General features: G+C 37.7%; 1 protein-coding gene across 1 annotated transcript in view; it reads left to right on the top strand.

Annotated features, from left to right (window-relative positions):
- Positions 1-16,757: 16,757 nt before the first annotated feature.
- Positions 16,758-24,056, top strand: part of hdac11 (histone deacetylase 11) — a 29,558-nt gene continuing 22,259 nt past the window's right edge. Inside the window, exons 1-5 of the mRNA XM_055183987.2 lie at positions 16,758-16,972; positions 17,383-17,445; positions 17,603-17,751; positions 18,133-18,233; positions 20,183-20,299. Coding sequence (XP_055039962.2) covers positions 17,408-17,445; positions 17,603-17,751; positions 18,133-18,233; positions 20,183-20,299 — 405 coding nt within the window. The 5' untranslated portion in view covers positions 16,758-16,972; positions 17,383-17,407. The remainder of the gene's footprint in view (positions 16,973-17,382; positions 17,446-17,602; positions 17,752-18,132; positions 18,234-20,182; positions 20,300-24,056) is intronic.

The following is a 24,056-nucleotide window of genomic DNA, read 5'->3' on the forward strand; positions in this document are numbered from 1 at the left end:
ATAGTGTTGGGCGTGAGATGGACTCCGAAGATAATGACCAGGGAATGTTTCACAATTTCATACAAATATTAGGCTCCTGCATGTCTACTAAACTACAGATGATGGTAATAGGATAATAATAATTATACAACAGTTCTTTCTGGTTCTCGAATCTGATTGGCTAAGAGCTATACGATATTGTACTGATAACGGCACTGTAACCGCTTCACCTTTCGTATTATTCCGCCACCTAGTGAATGGAGGTCCTAAGCAGGCTCATCTCTGAATGGAAAAACACAGACGCGCTGTGTGAATCACTCTCCGTGTGTGTGTCTCATTAGTTTACTAGCTCATAAATCAGTCTGTGAATCCCCAATCAGAAGTATTATTCCGTCAAAGATCAGCGCTCTTGGATGTTACGTTAAAGTTAATGGGAGAAATGTCTTGTCACATCGTGTGGACGATTAACACTTGGAAAGAGGAATATAAACACTTGTTTTTTTCTGGAGCTATATCTTTTATCAGAACGCGAAAACACCGTGGAACTGCAGGTAAGCACCGCAGCTTTTAAATGTGGACATTGATCATTTACTTTATCGTGACGTGACTATTAAAACATGTTATGAGATATCACCACTGATATATTTATAAGCAGCATGCAAAAACATATCTCTGACACTTATAAAAAACCGTTTTGTATAGTACTGACAAGAACAAAGTTTAATAATAATAATCGAGTGCTCGTATCGCGTTAAGAATAAATGAGAACGCAATAGTAACGTTTCACAAGTATAGTTTTATTAACTTTTACCTCGCGCCAAAACAATAACAACACAAAAGACACTAAATATGAATAAAAAAACAAGTACAAGTTTGATCATGACACCAAATACTGCTGATTTGATCTCATTTTGACGATCATAAACAAACAAGGCCAACAGGAGAGCCAGGGTATCCCTTTCAGAAATGTAGCCCAGAGAGGGCGGTGGTCAGCGGGGCGAGTGAACACTGATGTCCGCTCATGCTTTGGTTCTCATTCGTACCGAATCTCACTAAGCAAACGTTCAAACAGGCGCTATCTTTACTAATCGACTGCAGATTTAAATATAATACAGATACATTCTCGACTGAACTAATCTTAAAACTACACTTTGTGACCAAGAAACGGTAATATAAAGAAACGGCTTTTCCGTCCATTGAGTTGTTATGAGCTTCAAAGCAGCCGAAAGTTTTACCTGTCATTCTGGCCGCCCTCAAATCCGTGGCGGAAGAAGTAGTTCTCAAACAAAGAGGCTTTTAAAATAACTCCGTTGTTGTTTTCTAGTTTTCGTTTTTCAAACGTGTGCCGTCGAACTGTTGTATAAAAGCAATATCGCTCTCGGAGTCGTGTGATATAGCTCTATATCATCACGGCTGTGATTGCCTCCGGCACTCGGCCTGCGGCCTCGTGCCTCTGGCCTAATCACAGCCGTGATGATATAGAGCTATATCACACTCCTACTCGAGCGATATTGCTTAAGTTTATGCCAAGTGTAGAGTAGGCATATAATAATAAAGTAGCCTACCGCGTTTGCTGGCTTATTACATTTTTACAAGATTGCAGCTTAATCACAAGTAAACAGTCTATAGTCTAACGTTATGTCTACTGTATAATTTTATTTGTTTTTTAATTGTAATGTAAACATTACAAAATGCATTGACAAAGTTAATTGTATACGTTGCATTATTTCATAACATTGGCCGTTATTCGTTGGCCATAAGAAATCGAAATTAGACAAATGACTACGTACACATCACAACACAACACTTGAGTTTAGATGGCCAAAAAAAACATGTAAGAGAAACGAGTGTTTGTTAGCAAGTCTGCTAAATGCTCTTATGATCGTAAGCTAGCTAGACCCATGTTGAAGTTATTTTACTGGTCTAATTATCAATACTGGATGAATGAACAGCTTAGTAAAAATATACACACTACAAGCAAGCGCAACCACATACAACATAGACCGCAAACAAATTTACAAATAAGAGATTTACTTACTTGTCCATCAACAAGATCGCCAGATCAGCATCCCTTTTGCATCCAGGGCTGTCTATTAGCTCACGCCAACGAGTAAAAACCTGACCGAGTGGGACTCTTGTCCGGTTCCTAACTCGGTCAGATTCTCTTTTTCGCTTTCTACTCTCTTCCGAACGGGTTTTCTTAGCTGTTTCCCTCATCGAGCATCACGTCTCAAACGCGCGCGTGCAGTTGTTGTTAAAGGCTTGTTTGACTTCATGCAGCGCTGCAGGAACCGACAGCCGGATGACGTCAAAGTGCCGTCTCGGATCATTCTCGCGGTACTTTTACGTCATCCGACTGCCGGTTCTTGCAGCGCTGCACGAAGTCGAACAAGCCTAACGTGTGTGACGTCGTTGCCGTAAAGCAAGTCGTGATTCTCGCGAGATTTGTCAGGGGCGGTTCTCTCAAGCTTGCATTGCTGGTTTTGGTAGCGGCGTCCTTCCCGAGCTTCAACAGGAGGATGATTCGCCATACTATGACTTCGTTTACCATCGAAATGACTTTAAAGCTGTTATATTAAGGTAAAATAACTGCATAGTGTGTCTTTAAATGATGCCCAATTAGCACTAAGGGGCCTAAAGTGTGCCAAGAAAACATCCCCCACACTATTACACCACCACCACCAGCCTGCACAGTGGTAACAAGGCATGATGGATCCATGTTCTCATTCTGTTTACGCCAAATTCTGACTCTACCATCTGAATGTCTCAACAAAAATCGAGACTCATCAGACCAGGCAACATTTTTTCAGTCATCAACTGTCCAATTTTGGTGAGGTCGTGCAAATTGTAGGCTCTTTTTCCTATTTGTAGTGGAGATGAGTGGTACCCGGTGTTGTGCGTGTTGTGGCTTCACAAATGCTTTGCTGCATACCTCGGTTGTAACAGTCAGAGTTGCTCTTCTATCAGCTTGAATCAGTCGGCCCATTCTCCTCTGACCTCTAGCATCAACAAGGCATTGTCGCCCACATGACTGCTGCATACTGGATGTTTTTCACTTTTCACAACATTTTTTGTAACCCTAGAAAAGGTTGTGCGTGAAAATCCCAGTAACTGAGCAGATTGTGAAATACTCAGACCGGCCCGTCTGGCACAAACAACCATGCCACGCTCATAATTGCTTAAATCACCTTTCTTTTCCATTCTGACATTCAATTTGGAGTTCAGGAGATTGTTTTGACCAGGACCACACCCCTAAATGCATTGAAGCAACTGCCATGTCATATGTTGACTAGATAATGAGAAATTGAACAGGTGTTCCTAATAATCCTTTAGGTGAGTGTATATTATACATGTATTATAATGAAGTATAATTAAATAATTGTATTAATTGTGTACATAAAGAACAAAATCCAAGTGCTCTGAGAACAGTCAAAATAATTTACTAAATGTGAACGACATAATTCACATAATCAGGTGAAGTATTTGTTTCAACATTAAATTCTGTAATTATTTATTAAGATGTGAGAGTTAAAGATGTGAGATCTGAGCAGGGTCTTGTAGCAGTCACCATTACCCCCCATTTATTTCTGTAATGCGACATATTATCTAAGAGTATTCAACAAAGCTGGACGGACTTAATTTCATTCATCTGTAATTGTTTGGATTGTAAAAAGTGTTTGTGCTCTCGTATCAGTCGTATGCTTCATTGATTATTTTGTTATGATATCAGAAATCTGCATTACAAAAGAAACAATACAAAAAGATAAAACCATTAGATTAACTGTATGCATTTTCCATTTAAGAGATATGCAGTAATTGCCTTTGTGATTATAAAACATTCTCATTATTTATTTTAAAGTGAGTCAGGATTGAATTATGTGACTTAATGTGAGCTCATATTAAGAGCTCATTAGGTGCACCTGTGTGTTTGTGAGAATAAAAATGCCATGACCTTTAACCATTCATTGCTAAGTAATTGTACAGATAACAATATTAAAGGCATCTTTTACTTCTCATGTTGCCATGGAGTTTGACATATAACTTAGCATACAAAATCAAGACGATATCTACTCGAGATATCACAATATGCTCTCACATGAAATCAGCCATCATCACAAGCCAAACCAAGCACTCAATTGACCTTAACCCAATGCACATCAGTCACATAAATGAAGGGGCGGACTTATGAGCTTCAGATCAATACAATCTATTTTGATTTCTGTAAAAATGCCTGCGGCCTGCTTACTTGCGGACAGATTTCACGCCTGCTGTTGTTTTGATCTTTGCCAATTTCCTTTTATTTTCAACCTCAAACCTCAGACTAGCCTAGGGTGCGATTGGATGCAATTGAGATGTGTGTGGGATTGACAGATTACATCTGTATAATGCATTGGGCTGACAATACATCTGTTGAACGATTGGTTTGTTTTAATGACAAAGGGGCAAGAGGAACTAAACGCGCGGTCAGCTTGAAATGGATAAATCAATCACGAGGATGAGAATCAAAGGGCTTTAACATCTGTCTGCAATGAACTGCACATTTCAGAAGCTATACGCAAACATTAATAAGAGTCAAAAGTGCTCTCGCTTTCCATCTCTACTCATTTGTATCTTTCACATTCTTTCTCTTTCACTTAGACTTTTTGCTTTTGTATAAGCAATCAGTCATAAAAGCAACGTGTTATATTTTATTGATACACTCAGGTCTGATCTAAATGTAAATGTACTGCAGCTCTTTATACTAATATTAGCAAGAAAAAAGAAACAAAATGATTTATCTTGTGGTTTAAGCGACTTTAAAAGAAATCTATTTAGATTGCATTTATGATTTTATGAAGAAATAACACTTGATGAAAAAAAGAAAAGCAACAGATATTATATGAGAGATACAAATTTAAAGGGTTTTATTTTAAAATATCCATCTGTAGATACTCTCAATACTCTGAAAACGAACAAATGTTGTTTTTTTGCTTGTGATGATATACACTAGTCATAATACACCAAATTAAACTCCTAATAAAGCAACATTCCTCCCCTCATAGTTTATTTATCATTTAGGCCCGTCTCCAATCAGGTGAGCCATTAATGCCATTTTCTTTGAGTTGGAGCCAATAAATCTGTTCTGCATTGACACCTACATATAAACCTCAGCCCTGAATCCATCAGTCAAATGACTCTGACAGAAAATAAACAGAATCTATCACATCACAGAGAGCTGAAGAATGCCAGATTTGAAAATGCATCACTTTGATTTGTAACACAAATAACTCATAAATTATGCAGTAAAATTTCAGGTAAACAATGCTCGCTGGCAGGTGCAGACTGTAAGATTTCACTTTAAGTGATTCTTTACTTTATAGTGTAGACTGAAATTGAATCGATTTTATAAAGAAAAATGAGATTAGATGAGACCCAGACAGCAAATGACTCTGGGCCCAAGCCGCACTGGCAGAGCTGGGCAGTAACGGATTACATGTAATCTGGATTACGTAATCAGATTCCAAAAATCAAGTACTTGTAATTAGATTAAACTACATTTTAAAATACTCGTAATCAGACTCTACCATTACTTTTTTATGGATTACATGATTACATATTATTCACACTATGGCAACGATGTTCACAATAGAGGGTTTGCATTGCCGGAGCCGGAGTTGGATTTGATAGTGACCCTAGCAACTTGTCAACCAACCTGTGGTCAGTGGACGTTGGCATGGACGATCCATTTACTTCTCCTTTTAATGTTTTATGGCAGTCTGTAAAACGATTCTCTGAATTCTTGTTAAATCTGTTAGTACAGTCTATCACACAACAGCTTTTTCCCATTTAGACACGTTTTCATACTGTACACAAATTCTGCCGCTCTGTCTTCTGCCACTCAGTGGATGTAACCGCAGTCACTTTCACCAAAGGTGATGTCACGTGCATTACCCGTTATTTAGTAAATCTCCTCTCTTTTTTTTTTTAATTTTTCAAAATAAATTTACCTACCGCTTATATACGTTCATGATTGTTCGAGACAAAATGGAGCAGCACTCTCTGGATGAATGTATAGACACCACTTCCTTTTTAAAGAAACTCGCAAATTAAAGAAAATTTTAGACCTGGCAGGGTTGTTGCAGTGAATTTCATAAAAATATGTTTTTTGCGATTTTGCTGTTTTTGTTTTATCGTAGTTTTTGTCCAACCCCATTGACTTGTATTAGATGTGCTGTGAGGTACACTCTAAAAAAATAATCCGTAAAAAAACGGATAATGTCCTGGCAGAAAATTACCGGTACGTTTTCCGTTATTTCACAGGCATTTCCGTTTATTCAAAAACAGAACATTCTGTAGATTCATAGAACACTTTCCGTAAATTTACAGAACATTGTCCGTAGGCTTTAGGGGCACTTCAATCTGCCTATGAAACGCAACAATGGTGACAATCAACAACAAAGCTTCATGCACAATGCATGCCGGGTACCAGGACTGCTCTCACCATTGTTGAGATTTGTATCCAAAGTGTTGATGTCTCTGAAGCAAAAACCACATGTGACACATTTGCAGCAATCTTATTCAATACAGTGTGTTTTTAGATCAGCATAGAGTGTCACTCTTATACATTTCAGTTCATTATTCTTATTTTATTATTTCATATTTAAATGTTAGGCAGCAAAACAACTAAGCTTATATGAGATCATAGACAATTCTCCTTCCTCAAGCAACAAACAAGTTGCTAATACTACAAGCAAAACACTGTTGCAATGCTAAAAGAGCAGAGTTAGATCAGTGAAGGTCAAGGGACAAAAGCCTAACTAAAGGGAACACTAATCACCATAGTGGTGACTTCAAATGAATCTAAAACAAACACAAACTGGAGATTTAATGTGATAAATGTTGTGGTAAATATCCATTTGACTTACACGTCACGTCAGAAAGAAGATTTGTTTACTAAATCACATGTGTGGATGCTGGAATAGTTTGACACTTGTATCCTGTTCTGACAGCATTTGTTTAGATGTTAAACATCATCCATGTTAGAAAATAACTCTGCAAGCAAGTTGTAATTTTAGGTTTCAAACAGAGATGGTGATAGAGAGGCAAAAGTGAAAGATTGCAGCAGGTGTTATTGCACCCATAATGCAACAGGTTATTAAAAAAAACAGATAAACGCCTGTAAAACATAACTACGGAAAATTTCTTCATATTTACACAGTACTTTGTCCGTTTTTCCACAGATCTTTTTCAGAGTGTACGGTATTACTCCGCGCCGGGAACGTTGTTTGTATTCTTGCAATTGGCAAAGGCGGATTATTGCCACCAACTGGGCTGGAGTGTCTATTATTCAATCTCTCAGCTGAAGAATATATACGGGTGTGAGGCGTTTGGAAAAATAGGTCCACAAGTTATACAACGAATGCTAAAACACCTGTTGGAGGGCATCTTTTGCAGCGATTTTTGTGTGAGCATGTCGGCGAGCACCCCTGGCCACTCGGTGAGTTTCACGTCTTTGTAAACGAAAGTTTAATGCATTTTAGGAAGGATTGTTCCTGTGCACCTCTGCAGCCATTCTGGAGGTGGGAGGTGATACAACAAACACCCGAAAATTCTAGAGCCAGCATCATATGTCCAAATTTCAGTCAAAACCATTCTATTTGATCATAAACAATCTGAAAGCAGGGCTTTAAGTGTAAAATACCGAACTTGTCCTTTAACTGTCCGTACATTGCACATAAAAATGAGGTTGTTGGTGATAAAGAATGGATATATTTTTCCTCTTTATATATTTGAAATCAAACAAGATTTGTCAAAAGTAATCTATATGTAATCCAAAAGTAATCAGATTACGTTACCAACGATGTGTAATCTAAGAGATTATATTACTGACTACTAATTTTGTCATGTAAGTTGTAATCAGTAACTGATTACAATTCATAAGTAATCTACCCAGCTCTGCGCACCGGATCCGGGCCGGATCTGCTAACTTTGGCCTGGATCCGATGCAGATTGTCTGCTACAGGCAAAGAAAAGGTCATAAAGTCTATAATGCCATTAAAGCGTGACTGCAGTGAAGAAAGCATTAATGATAGATAATGGCCACAGTATCAGTCATGATATTCTTCTCAAAACTGTTTCGGAATAAAATTGAAACTCTAATATCCATGAATATTCACATGCAATAGGCTGTTAATTCAATCAGTCTTCGACACAGCTTTTCATTTTGTATTTATGCAGAGAAATCTCTCGGGGTCCCGATTTGGCAAGAAAACGCTTGCAGTAATCAGAGGATAATAAAAGATTTTAGGTCTGAATGCTAATAGTGCACTGATTTACACCTAGTGCTTTTTTTAAAATAGTTTTTGTGTATGTGTCTGTGTAGTTTTGGATCTAAAGTTATTCTTTTGTTATATTCATTTATTTATCTGTTTGTTATAGCAAACACACAGAGCATTCAATACGCTAACAGACTCTTAGTATGCTTTTTCAAAATGCAGTTTTAGATCAGCTTGAGACTATAAGACTTCACCTAGCTTTGTGACTATTCTTTCCTGTTATATACGTCATACACTTACCATACAAGACTAGTGGCGGCTCGTGACTGCTAATTCAAGGAACCTACGCCGTCGCGGCTACGCCGTAGGACCTACGCACGACTATAACGAGCCCTTAAGTGTTCGGAGTGTCATGTGTGTTGCTTGTGTTTTCCAAATATGTGTTTATTGCGTCATGTGAACCATGTGCATCACGTGTTTTGTCAAAATAAGTGCCTGCTGCACATGCGTCAAAACCGTTTATGATAAAAGAGACGCTCACGTTCACAAAATACACACAAGACACTCCCTTAACAGTAAAATCTGATTACACTGGAGATCGCGAGCGTCTCTTTTATCATAAACCCTTTAGACGCGTCTGCAGCAGGCACTTTTTTTGACAAGACACGTGATGCACACAGAATCTCTCAATGCGCAGAACACATATTTTGAAAAAAGGAACCACACACATTACGGGCTACATACATGTTGTGACGAACTTCACATCGAGCTCCCTTGAAAAAATAAGTCACCGGCCGCCACTGCAAGACACAAGTACAAAAGGTGGTTGTATGGCCACATAAATGAATTCTTGTTTCCAGTCCCATAATTCCACTAATAAAATCATGCACCTGAAACTTAAGTGCTCATGAGAGCTATTTGTATTCTCACTGCAGCCCGGCACTCATTAACTGTAAGTGGATACACCTACTCTACGGTACGGAGCTCATTAAAGGCCGTACCTCTTGTTTGTCTGATATATTATAGAAAGACGGACATTTGAAAAGTCCAGCGTTAAATGAAAAACATCACATTCTGTTCTGCATGTACTTTTAAAGATGTTAAAAACAAGCTCAAACCACTCGGGCAGGCCAAATGCAATTTCGTGTAGTTCCTACACAAGGTTTGATGTATTGCTAGGGGTGTATAACAACGTCTATCCTCCCACCAACTAAATGAATACTCGCTTGTTTGGCAGGAGCTCTTAGCCTCAGCTACTGTTCATTTAGTTAACATGAAGGAGGGCTGTGAACTTTATGTGGTACGGTGGTGATGAAATTTTAAATGTATTTTTCTCTTTCCCAATTTGCCTGACATTATACATTTTGCTAGAATCATTTCTTAGCCACCTAATATTACATTATAACACCTATTTCTGTGACAGCCATATACTCTTTAATAAACAGCAAACAAGTAATAAAATAGTCAGGGGAACGGCTTTTGCTTTTCCTGCAAATTGGTACATGAAAGTGCAATAGTTGTCACTGGTGCAGTACTTTTTCAAAAGTACATGTTTGTCCCTAAAAGGTACCTGCTGGTACCTCTAAGGTACCTCAAAGGTAAATATCTGTACCTAAATGGTTAGGACATTTTTAAAAGCTATACGTCCCAGTCAGTGGCAGCTCGTGACTGCTCATCCGAGGGGCGCTAATTCAAAATAAGTGTTCGGAGTGTCATGTGTGTTGCTTGTGTTTTCAAAATATGTGTTCTGCGTGTGGACAGATCCTGTGTGCATCACGTGTTTTGTCAAAATAAGTGCCTGCTGCAGATGCGTCTAAACCGTTTATGATAAAAGAGACGCTCACGTTCACAAAATACTCGCAAGACACTCCCTTAACAGTAAACTCTGATTCCGCATGAGATTATGCGAGTATCTGGCAAACACGAGCATCTCTTTTATCATAAACCCTTTAGACGCGTCTGCAGCAGGCACTTATTTTGACAAGACACGTGATGCACATAGGATCATTCGACACGCACATACTTTGAAATTACGAACCATATACATGACGGGCTACATACATGTTGTGACGAACTTCGCATCGAGTGCCCTCAAACACTAGTAACCGGCTGCCACTGTTCCCAGTGACAAAGAGGTAAAACTTTTGTACCTTTTGTCTGAGAGTGTGGACAATTTGGAAAGTAAATGGTTTGCCGACTCACCCTTAGAGGGCGACATTTTGGAAAGAAGGCGTGTGTCTAAAGTTGACATGGCAGAATTTAGCATGAGAGTCAAAATTGCTCATACATACCAACTTACCACTTATTATTTTACTATGCTACTATACTCACTTGGTAGAGCTTTGCATTAGCAGTTCAAAAGTTGGGTTTGATTCCCAGGGAACGCACACAAAATGTAAACCTTCTAAGTCGCTTTGGATAAGAAGGTCTGTCAAATGTATAAATGTAATCTAATATCACAAACATGCTTTTTAACTGTTTTAATTTGACTACAAAAAGAAATAATAAGCATAAAAAGGCTTTTGACTCCACAGCTGTGAATAATCACAGAAAGCCAAATCATTAGGAGACTGAAACTATGGATTGCTTTATTAAGGACAAACCTCCAGGGTCAGTTCTCATAACACCACACTGAAAATATTAATCAACAAGACAAATTTATTTAACACAAACTGCACAAACAACACATTCATAACCGGAAGTGCGGCTAGATCCAGAAGAACATTCCTGGGGAAATATTTAGTGTCAGTTCTGCTCTGTAAATGTGGGAAGGCCTCTCTGAGGAGACTCATTGTTTGTCAGAGACTCAGTCGTGTGTTTTTCTCTAGCAGTAGGCAGTTAAGATCAGGGCCTGGTACAGGCAGGGTTGGAATTGGAGGACAGAAGCTTTCTTGACAAAACCTTGGACTTATCCCAGCGCCAGCTGCCAGCTTCAAAATGCAGTCTGTGACAGCCTGTGGCATTTGATATCAACCACACTTCCAAACTCTCAGTTTGCTTCCAGCATTGCTGTGATAACTGTTTTGTGAAAAAGACTGAAACTTCTTTTCTTTGTTGGCAATCCATTATTATAAAAGGCGATTCTGTCAGCAAGTTGCACGTATTTCATAGAAAGAATGAAATTACCATATTATACATATTACCATTATTCATATTATTAAAATGTATTCCCAGATAATACATCCGGACAGTGTTCCCAAACTAAAATGCATGTTTGAGCTGCCTTCATTTAAAAACATCAGTCTTGTTTTTTGTAAGGTATGTTTGTAAAAACTACTTTAATGTCCTAATATAACTAAGGCCTAGTGTCCTGGATTAATCTAAACTCTGTCTGGGAAATTGCCCCTCTTTTATCCAGTATGTGTGTACAGCAGGGGTCTCCAATGTGGTGCTCGCAGGCACTATGTAGCCCGTACAAAGTCTGTGAGCTGCCCTCCAAAGCACATATTAATAGTCTGAATTGTAATATTTATTTATTACATATTTTTAAATTAGCTTGGCTTGGTTTACGTATGTTAACATTTTAAACAATAATCAAACATATAAACAAATAAAATAAAATCAACAAGTAAAACAAAAAAGTTTTGAGTAGACTATATTAAAAGTTGCTCTTCAGATAGTTTTATCCATTGTGGTAGCCCTTGCTCACAAAAAAGTTGGAGACCCCTGGTGTACAAATTTCATAGCAGTAGATACAATGGCCCCAAAAATATTTGTACACATAAGTCATAATTTATATTAGTTTACATAAAATATGTTAAAAAAAAACAAGTTGCAAAAGCTTAAATTGTTTTAGCTATACAGTAGATACAACTAAACAGCAAATAGTAAATCTTACCTGCTCTTCACTGCATTTATTTAAGGATCATGTTGTCAACACTGCAGACTATGGGAAGATTTAACTGCAGATGGCAGAGGCTTTACATTTATAAGCTCACAATTTCCAGCTTAACATGAGTCAAAGTGTTTCTTTACGCAACAAAGACAGTATATCTTACTTAAACATGAGGTCAAGTCCAGCGAGGATAGTTTCCTTGCTCCAGAATGTGATCAAAATGTAAATCGTATATTTTAATTATGTATACGGGTAACATATTTACAACCAGCTTATTTGACACAGTTTCCAGTTCATACATGAAACAAATTCCCAGATGAATTATTACCCAAATTTACACAATATATGGAGTAAAATCACATTACCTTGTATGGTAAAATCAAACCAGATTTGCAAATGAAACAACAACAAAGTAATTAATCTCAAAGGCAATAATAACTATATTTAACTTCTAATAATTATAATATAATTTTTATGGGTAGTCAAAGGAGGTGTAAATGTGCAGTACAAATAAAGAAATAAATACATTTCAGAATGAAAAAGAAATAAATGATTCATACATTAGACAAAAGACTTAATGGGTGTTTAGAGTTCATGGTATTTTGAGTTTTATTGTTAAACAAATTGCTGTAATTATGCAGCTGGTTGCCAGTAACTTACTGTAGAAGATAAAGACTGAACATGTTTCATGTTCTTTGAACAAACTGTAAATAACATAAATGTAAAATCTACAGTAAGTTACTGGCAGCTTGCCAGTTATACCCATAATACTATAATTTCTACAGACTTTTTTTACAGTGTGGATTTTTAGTTTGAAACCTTTCAGTTGTCTTTGCTCATTATTTTTTTTTTATAAATTAGACTCATGTTAGAGTTTAATTTTCTCCCGAAACACAACATCTGCCCAAAGTTAGAGCTTGACGCCAGACTGACATTGGGTTTTGACATCAGCCCGATTTTCATTTCCAATCGAAACAGAACGCTTGTCCAACGTTAGAGCTTGACATCAGGGGGACATTGGCTTTTGACGTCAACCTAACATTACATCTGGACGTCAGCCTGACGTTAGGTATTGACGTCAACTTAACGTTACATCTGGACATCAGTTCGACGTTGCTTTATGACGTTAGGCCGATGTTACATCTGGACGTCAGTCTGATGGCCAACGTTGGGTTTTTGACGTCAATCGGACGTTACCTCTGGATGTCAGGCTAACGTTAATTTATGACATCAACCAACAGCTTGACATCGGGCCGACGTAAGATGAAACACTTTGTTATTTTTCTGACTTTGTTAAAAAGACACCCCCTTTTTTGAAAATATGCACATTTTCCAGCTCCCCTAGAGTTAAACATTTGAGTTTTACCGTTTTGGAATCCATTCAGCTGATTTCTGGGTCTGGCTGTATCACTTTTAGCATAGCTTAGCACAATCCACTGAATCTGATTAGAGCATTAGCATCGCGTTAAAAAATAACCAAACAGTTTCAATATTTTTCCTATTTAAAACTTGACTCTTCTGTCGTTACATCGTGTACTAAGACCGACGGAAAATTAAAAGTTGCGATTTTCTAGGCGATATGGCTAGAAACTATACTCTTATTCTGGTGTAATAATCAAAGACTTTGCTGCCGTAACATAGCTGCAGGGGCAATTATATTACGCAGCGCCTGAAAATAGTTCCCTTGGTAACTTTCATTAAAATATTTATAAATATATTAAAATAATTTTTTAAAATATTTTTAGCGTGATGCTAATGATCTAATCAGATTCAATAGATTGTGCTAAGCTATGCTAAAAGCTAGTGGCAGACCCGGAGATCAGCTGAATGGATTCCAAAACTGTAAAAATCAAATGTTTAACTCTAGGTGAGCTGGAAAATGAGCATATTTTCAAAAAAAGTGGAGTGTACCTTTAAGTGATTTTGAATTAAAGCATTCACCTAATGCATAAATGCTATGTAAATGTGTTTAAAAGTTCATAATTCCTCCACAGTTCACCAAATATATATGGAAATACCCTAAAATTAAAGCTTGAGCATTCCCCAGCACTTAAATCTTGAATCATCCACTGTTTATGTAAATGTAGGTACAGTAATTATTTCCTGGTATACCCTTAGCAGAGTAAATTGTCTTCAGTTTGACATTGTTCAAAAGTTCAATTAAACTAGTGATATTTACAAAAACTTTAATTTGATGTGTTGAAACATTGTCATGTAAAGTTACTTTTATCATGACAGGTCTTTCTAAACTGAAAATCTAACATAGCGAGCTGCTCCTTGACTCTTTGAGCTGTCCGACTGCAGAGTACAATCTAATCGGATGGTTGGGTAATTGGATATTTCTCCTGTAATCTCACCACAGGCCAGTGCCATCCTATTCCTGCACAGCCTGTTCTTTATCTTCCTCCCGGCCCTGGAACATCCAAACCCTACATTTTAAGCAAAACCATTTATCATACACCTTTGTCACGAAGAGTTTCCAGACAGAACCTGGAGAACAAAAGATTAATATTCCATGCAATGCATCCATGACAACGTTTGATGTTGATTTGCATCAGGTCTTAGTATGAGACCTACTTAAGATCCATAAAGGTCCACATCTGCAACCTACTGTCTTTTTTGGTTAACTTTTCTAATGTTTTATTGAAAGATTACTGGATGAATAGCAGCGATATCTTAGATAACAAAATCACAACAGGAGTGGATCCACAGAAGTGTTTCTCTACAGTCAACCAAGGAACACAAAGCCTGGAACATCCACTATAAGAACCGATCTGCAGATGATAACATGGACAGTTGCTGTCATTTCTCATTGACTGTCGTCATGGAAACTGATCAACTGAGTATCGGAGGTCAGGTGATGTGTCTGCTTGCCTCCCGCAAGACATGTGAAAAAAGCAAAAGCAAATGCAGCAGATGTTTTTCAATCATCATTCTCCGACAAACTCTCTAGATTATTATTCAAAATAATAAGTAAATAAACTAAAATAATTTGAGGCATTATTAGTTTAGTTTGCCAGCTGTTGTATATTTTGGGCTGTCTCAAATGAAAGTTTTTCTTTGTTGAAATAACCGCTCTCAACTATTTTAGGCTGAAGGTTTCTTGAATGTATTAGATGCATACAGTTTTAACCTTGATGATCCTCCTTAAAGGTGGGGTGCGTGATCTCTAAAGGCCAATGTTGACATTTAAAATCACCTAAACAAACACGCCCCTACCCCAATAGAATCTGGACCTTGTTTGATAGACCAGACTCTCACATACGCAACCCAAGCAACAATGTCTGTTAGTAGACACGCCCCTTACTGCTGATTGGCTACAAGTGTGTTTTGGTACTCGGCCCAACTCCCTTTTTCAAAGCATTTTTTTTCAGAAATTGTGCCCCCCGCCTTATGTTTCTTATTAACAGTTTGGTTAATCTAAAATGCATCTAACAGTTAAACAACGTTTTCATAAAATTGTCTTGTTTGGGGGACATGATGCAAAAAAACAAACTAATTTTGTAAGCAATCGCCTCATCAGAATGTGCAGGGTAAGATGCAAACCTTGCCCCCTGGCATTAAAATGTTCCAACTTAATAGCATATAAAAATGAATTTGCTTCATTTACTCGTATGAAGCTACATTAAAAAATCAGTTGTGAAGTTACAATAAAAAAATCTGATGATAGAGTCTGAAGTCTCATTAATCTTGCCCTCTGGGGAAGGAATAAAATACAGAAATGTGCCATTTTAAATGACTTTAAATGAATTTAATTTTTGAAAGACTAAATATAATGTCTCGATTAACATAAGCACTTGAATGGGTAAATATATACTGCGTTAGAAAGAAATTAAGATGTACAAGTTTGCAAGGGTCAGGGTGTATAAATGAAATTCAACTTGGGCTTCATTGCAAAAAATGACAAGACAACTTTCAATTTATGCAAAAATATTCCATTATAAAACAAGGCTACTCAGGCCATGCCATAGGCTGTCTCAGCTTCAAAGAGCAGTCACAATATGAATATACTTTGTGACGAGTGCAAAGACCATAACATTACATGCTAGCAGTAGGTGCCTTTAGATTACTAGAGCCTGTGAAGAAATTAGGATCCTGATAAAACTGCTGGCAATGAGGGCAGGGATGAACGCTGCTGTCAATTCTCTTTTATCCATTGTACTCTGTTATGTAACAGCTGTATGGCAGCTTTGACTCATGGGTTAATCTGTGCTATAAGAAAAAAGACAGCGAGTAACAGAAACAATTTAACATCATCTCTGATGTTGGGGCAGTGACATCAGAATTGCGCAAGTGCTACACACACTATTTATAGTAACATATGCACCACAAGAGGGGTGCATGCCGAAAAGTTTGAGAACCACTGCTATAAATATAGCATTGTTTTTCCCATGGGTTTTTTAATAAAATGTCCCATTTATGTGTACATAATACATAAATAAATTGTGGTTTCCAGGGGATCAGAATAACAGTACAGTATATACATAGATCAAAAAATGAAAAGTTTAAGTAACATACATAAGATGTAGGTTGGAGAGTTACAAATATGCACAGTAAAGTAGCCTACTGTATATTACAACTGTATACAACTTTAGAAAAATGTTTTTGCATTTTCATAATCATATATAGCCTATTTTATGTCGCCTATAAATAATTGTAAGAGTTTAGCTTTTACTACGTCATTATGACGTAGGACCGGGACGCTTGCGTTTACGCGCAGCTGCGCTCAGAGAGATGGGGCGGAACTGTACAAGGAAAACGATCAAATGTGTGCATAACCCTCTTGTCTGTAAACGTTATTATCTCTTAGGAAGATGGTTGAATGTTTTCTGTTCATAATAAACGCATAGACAACGAAAATAATGTCGCCGTAAAAATAAGAGACTTGTAAGATGGCTAGCAGGTGAGTTGTGCTGATTTCACATTAACAGCGATTTTTCTAGAAATCTAAATCTAAATGATTTCACGAAGTTTGGTCCCGACGTATCTTTAAATAGGTACTCCACACTTTGCTTTCGACTCATTTTGCTTTCCGGAGTCTTTGAGAATGATATTTTGAAAAATATTTCCCTAAACTGAACTGCGTCTTCCAATTTGCAGAGCGCCTGCGCAAACGGGCAATGCATTCTGGGGTTTGAAGTTTTTTTTACTTGTGGCGCTTTCATTTACCAAAAAGAATAACAATTAGACATAGTTCTTAGTTATAAATAAAGGGAATATTTAGACATGCAGTTTTTCTCAGATATAATTCTTACAATCAAAATAATATGCCCAATACGGAAAGTTATTCATGTTTTTATTTTTTGTTTCCAGCTAGCATTGATATGCTTTGGCCACGATGTCAACAAAAGACGATTCAGAAGGAAAGAAGGGGAGGTACATATTTATTTACATTTTTTTAATATATTAAAATGTTTATTTTATTTAAACTAATTTACTTGACTTTTGATGTTTTGATGTCTAAATACTAATTGTCAAAAGATAAACACTCTCAGATTATTATCAGTTACATGGCTAATTCATTTTCCCACAGTTTTCATCAAACCGAACTATATGCAGAAGTTCCTGCGACATGCCTGCCTATTGTCTATTCTCCAGTGTACAACATCACCTTCATGGGTCTGGAAAAGTTGCACCCCTTTGATGCTGGCAAATGGGGCAAGGTCATTCACTTTTTAAAAGGTGCGCAGCAGTACTGCTACTGCAGTTGGCCAGAGGGTTACTTTGTAAGGTGAACAATAAAATGCAATACATGAGAAATGGGGAATCACAGGGATGGGGAGGGCAATCAGTGAAACTGAGATAATGAGGGAACCTGAACTTCCCTCGGGAGCAGGTGTGAGAGGAGGTTGACTTTTCGGCTGCTACTGCAAGGTCAGGGGCAACGTGCTTTAGATAAACTTGTCAGCACTGTACCTCCATTCTGCTTACTCATTAGTTTACATAACAGCAAAGAGCATCTATTCTAATAATACTGAGCTCCCCTGACTTGCTGTTTATTTTAAATGAGTGTCAAATATATCATGTTCCTGCTTATGGTATGATACATTGATTTGTTTACAGAAGAGCAGTTCATTACCGATGAGACGATTGTTCCAGCCCGGGAGGCGAGTGAGGCGGATCTTCTTGTGGTTCACACGGCACGTTACCTGAACAGACTCAAGGTAAAGATGCAGTGTGTGCTGTGTCCATGCCCTGGCTTACCTTTTCACTCTGTCCTTCGCCTGATACCCATATTTCCATACACTGATGGCAAAAGGTTACTGTACAAATATTAATATTCGAATCGGTGTATAATTTACCTCAAAGTGACTTGCAATAGACTGCAAATGTCGGTCTTTTATGAGATAAGTGCCATAAGTAGAATCAGTTTTGATCTATTATAGCTCCATTATGTCTGTGGACATTTCCGTACTTATGAAAAAAGACATCTAGGCTTTCTTTTATACTTCACCAGCAATGAGCAAGAGATGCACAGAGGATGTGTACAAAAGCAAATTGCATTGGATTACTCATGAGCAGGCCTTTATTCCTATCAAATCAATCTCAGTCTTCCGCACAGATTGCAGTCTAACCATGAGTCAAGTGCTCCAGTGTGCTGTCTACACAAGCAAGTTAAAGGCTTCTTAAAGAAACAGTTCACCTAAAATGAAAATTCGGCCATTATTTGCTTGCTTACCCTCATGTTGAAAACCTTGCTTGTGTTTTTTAAACTTTAATCTGCGTAAACACATTGCATTACACCAAATACACCAAATAATATTATTTTTAGCAACTTCATATGACCTCTTTAAAGGAAAACACCACTGTTTTTCAATATTTTACTATGTTTTTACCTCAACTTAGAAAAATGAATACATACCTATCTTTTTTCAATGCATGCACTCAATCTTGGTACAGCGTGTCGTGAATGTGTTAGCATTTAGCCTAGCCCCATTCATTCCATAGGATCCAAACAGGGATGAATTTAAAAGCCACCAAACACTTACATGTTTTCCTTATTTAAAGACTGTTACATGAGTAGTTACACGACTAAGTATGGTCGCACAAAATAAACGTTTTTTATTAAAAAGGAGAACTATATTGTATGGCGGAAGAGCACTTAGCTTGCAGCACTTCGACCTCGGCGCACAGTAACTTCATGATGTTACTGCGTGCCGAGGTAACAACTCATGTTTCAGTCTTTAAATAGAGAAAACATGAAAGTGTTTGGTGGCTTCTGGATTCATCCCTGTTTGGATCCTAAGGAATGAATGGGGCTAGGCTAAATGCTAACACATTCACGATGCGCTGTACAAAGATTAAGTGCATGCATTGAAAAAAGATAGGTATGTATTCATTTCTCAAATTTGAGGTAAGAACATAGTAAAATATTGTTTTTTCATCCTGTATTGGTGCACACTGTTATCTATCAAATTTTATTTTGAAAATATTGAAAAGTATCTACTTTTAAGTTTTATGGAAAAATAAGCACACATTTAAACTGATATAAGGGTGAGCAAACAATGACACGTTCATTTTTGGGTGAACTATTTTTTCAGTGGTTCCACACACAGTGAAAGTTATTAAAAAAAAACATTAAATTCTTTTGTAGTAATCTATATTTATTGATGCAAGCCTTGCTTCAGTGGTTGGCAGACTCCTGCTGCTCTCTTTCCACTTTTGAAGGCTGATCATGCAGCTAGTTGATCACCCTTTAAATTGGCTGTGTATGTATTCTCTCTTTTCCTTATTGCATGCAGAACGCTATCTTGGAGGGCTCCAGAGAGGTATCTGAGGTCTACTGTGACCAAATCTTGCTTCACTCTTTTTTTATTTACTGTGTAGTATGCGGTAGAGTTTATCCTGCTTTAACATTTTGCCAACAGTTTGCATTTCCTCTAAGTCACCACCTGGTTCAGATATATTCCTCTTCCAGATCATGATTCAAAAACCTTTACTGTACAATCCACCACAATCCCCTGTATGAATCAGCTTCAGTATGATTTCTGGCCTAAACCATCAGTTTTATTTTAAAGAAATTTATTGAGAAATATTTTATTGAAAAGAAAGATTATTTTATTTAGAAGTCTGTAATTGTAAATTGTTTACTTATGTGATTTCTGCCCTTCAGTGGTCTCTGGTGGTTGCCACCATCACAGAAATCCCACCTGTGTTGTTCCTGCCCAACTTTCTGGTACAGCGCAAAGTTTTAAGGCCACTGCGCACACAAACGGGAGGAACCATTATGGTAGGTTTTGAATACACTTTTTGCACAGATGGAGGAAATATGTTATACATTTTTTAGCTCTTGTAAAGGCCTTTGGTTTCAAGTTTATTTTACAACTATTATGTACGATGACAAAACCTCTTGCCTCTTTTCTGAGGGGTGCAATTTAATAAAACGCATATTTAAATCTAAGATGTCACCTTACTGTTTATTGAATCTAGTAGTGAGTAGTCTGTATTGTTTCAAGTTTGACTATAAAATAGCAACATTTTATGACACATTTTAGTTTTTTGGGCATACACTGAAAAGCCTATAGGGAGGAACAGCCAGTAGGCAAGGTTCTGAACATCTGCGATAGTGATGCTCTAAGGAGTTTCTCGCATGTAACATAACCACATTAAAACGTGCCTGTTTTAAAACACAGAAACTAGTGTTTTTTCTGTTTGGGTTGAGCAAAGGATTAAAAAATAAATAAATAAGAGAACACTACTTTAATTCCTAATGAGTTTTTAGTGAGTTTATTGTCTCAGAGGAAGTTTCTGTTTTTAGATCTCAGTAACTTGCTTGGATGTTTGTGCACTTGAGCACATGACAGTTCTCTCTGTAGGATTGCAGATATTTAAATTGTTGTATATGAATATTTAGTTTGATCATATTTAAGAAATAAAAGTGAGAACACTTATAATAATGTATTTAAACATTTAACAAGCAAAACAGTGTTTCAAACGGTATGGCGTAACAAAATCTTGTTTATGTTCCAAAATAATGTGACATTGGTTGTTTGAATGCTTTCAAAATTGATGTCTATGAAATCAGGCTAAAGTTTTAAAAAGAGGCTTAAGAGCATCAGAGTTTGATTTTACTCATTGTTTTTAATCTTTGACATGGCCTTACTCAATATTAAAGATATCAAGGTTATATTTTCACAGAAAGTTTCTTATATACACTTACCTAAAGGATTATTAGGAACACCTGTTCAATTTCTCATTAATGCAATTATCTAATTAACCAATCACATGGGAGTTGCTTCAATGCATTTAGGGGTGTGGTCCTGGTCAGGACAATCTTCTAAACTCCAAACTGAATGTCAGAATGGGAAAGAAAGGTGATTTAAGCAATTTTGAACATGGCATGGTTGTTTGTGACAGACGGACCGGTCTGAGTATTTCACAATCTGCTCAGTTACTGGGATTTTCACACACCATTTCTAGGGATTACAAAGAATGGTGTAAAAAGGGAAAAACATCCAGTATGCGGAAGTCCTGTGGGCGAAAATGCCTTGTTGATGCTAGAGGTCAGAGGAGAATGGGCCGACAGATTCAAGCTGATAGAAGAGCAACTTTGCCTGAAATAACCACTCGTTACAACCGAGGTATGCAGCAAAGCATTTGTGAAGCCACAACACGCACAACCTTGAGGCGGATGGGCTACAACAGCAGAAGACCCCACCGGGTACCACTCCTCCACTACAAATAGAAAAAAGAGGCTACAATTTGCACGAGCTCACCAAAATTGGACAGTTGAAGACTGGAAAAATGTTGGCTGGTCTGATGAGTCTCAATTTCTGTTGAGACATTCAGATGGTATAGTCAGAATTTGCCGTAAACAGAATGAGAACATGGATCCATTACGCCTTGTTACCACTGTGCAAGCTGGTGGTGGTGGTGTAATGATGTGGGGGATATTTTCTTGGCACACTTTAGGCCCCTTAGTGCCAATTGGGCGTCGTTTAAATGCCATGGCCTACCTGAGCATTGTTTCTGACCATGTCCATCTTTTTATGACCACCATGTACTCATCCTCTGATGGCTACATCCAGCAGGACAAAGCACCATGTCACAAAGCTCGAATCACTTCAAATTGGTTTCTTAAACATGACAATGAGTTTACTTTACTAAAATGCCCCCCACAGTCACCAGATCTCAACTTAATAGAGCATCTTTGGGATGTGGTGGATGGGAGCCTTGTGCCCTGGATGTGCATCCCACAAATCTCCATCAACTGCAAGATGCTGTCCTATCAATATGGGCCAACATTTCTAAAGAATGCTTTTAGCACCTTGTTGAATCAATGCCACATAGAATTAAGGCAGTTCTGAAGGCGAAAGGGGGTCAAACATAAGTTATTATAAATTCTTTGTAATTAAACCTCAGAAAAATAAGGCTACTAACCAACAGTAATACATTGTAATAAGTTTAACAAGTTTGTTTAATTCAAATTTTAAGTTTAAGATTGTTTTATGTCATTAATTTTCTTTGGGGCGGAGGCTCGAAGGGATTCACTGTACACATGGGGAAGGGGTGGCACACGCTGAAAAGTTTGAGAACCACTGCTATGAAGTTATCGAAAAGTAAAGTTCGATAAAGTAAAGTTATCGAACACTAGAAACTATTAATGATAACCCAATTTCACATGGCACATACTTGAAACTTGAAGCATTACCATCTTGACAGTGCCTTTCCCTAGTGCGACATTCTTCCCCTTCTTGTTTTTCCAGCAATGTAAAAAGCCGCAGTAAATTACCTTGCGGTATGCCAGGTGTTCTCCACAGTACATCTGCGCTCTGACAGACTGCACCTCGCGACAGACGAACTCGCAATGAGTGTTCTCCATTCGTTCCTCTCAGCCCGAGAACATAATTATACCTCCCATTGAGCCCTTCTCACGGCCTGCTAATTGACTGCCATTTCAGTCAGCAGTCGAGTGGCAGCATGGAGCTGTTGTCGTGGTTCGGGGAACACAGGGGTATTTGCGGCCCGTTCCAATCTTAAGTAGTGCGCAAAGAAGTTCAAGGTTAGACAACAGCCGGCATGTAATTGCGGCCGTTTGGGAGGAATTATCATAATAGGGAGACTCGTGTCATTAATCTCTGCTATGCTGTTGTGGATTTGTTTATCATCACGGTCCTAATGTGATGATTATAAATGAGATCAGATGCAAACACTGCTTTGTTTCAATAGCAATACTCCAGTAACAAATGGTTCGGTCGAGCTGTGGAAATGCGTTTAGAGATGCAGGATGTGGTGGTGTGATGTTTTGGCTAAATAAATTGATTCGTTCCTTTTAACAGAGATGTCGTGCCGCTAGTATACGACTGATGAAACACTTGATATGAGTTTTGTTTAAATTCACTTAAGGAGCCTCTCAGACTAGTCTTGGGCTCGATCCCAAGGATGACACATACTGCTAAACAGTATAACTTGAATGCACTGTAAGTCTCATTGGATAAAAGCATCTGGCTATATGTAACTTATCACCCTGTGCCATGCTCTACTATCTCTTTTTGTGTGATGTAACATCTGAACTATCTGACTGGCTTTGTAAGCAGTAGAAAAATCCACATTTTTGAGTTTTTTTATATACGAACCAGCATATTTCCCGTGATACCATTTCTGATTAGTTAAAAGTGTTGTGCGATTTAAATAAAATATTAATCATAATCAAATTTATGTGCACCCTGATTCTTGAATTGATTGAAAATGATTGCAGACTCCAACTTTTGATGCAGTTTTACAGATGGATCACCGATCAGTAAATTCCCTAAAGAGAGCGTGATGGAGAAAGTTAAAAAGAAAAGAGAGAGCTAAGTTGAGCCTCTTTATGTCTCCTAGGAACAGCTCGGGCTTTGGGTTCACTGATAACCACCTTCTTATGCAAAGCCATGCACAGACTTCAGACAGGGGATTGAGCTCAAGAACATTGTGTGTGTTGTGTGCGTATTTGTACATGTACACTGTAAAACCCGACAAGTTCAGAGTACTGAAAACTTTTGTTGAAA

The sequence above is a fragment of the Misgurnus anguillicaudatus genome, chromosome 14 (assembly GCF_027580225.2).
Source record: "Misgurnus anguillicaudatus chromosome 14, ASM2758022v2, whole genome shotgun sequence".
NCBI lineage: Eukaryota > Metazoa > Chordata > Actinopteri > Cypriniformes > Cobitidae > Misgurnus > Misgurnus anguillicaudatus.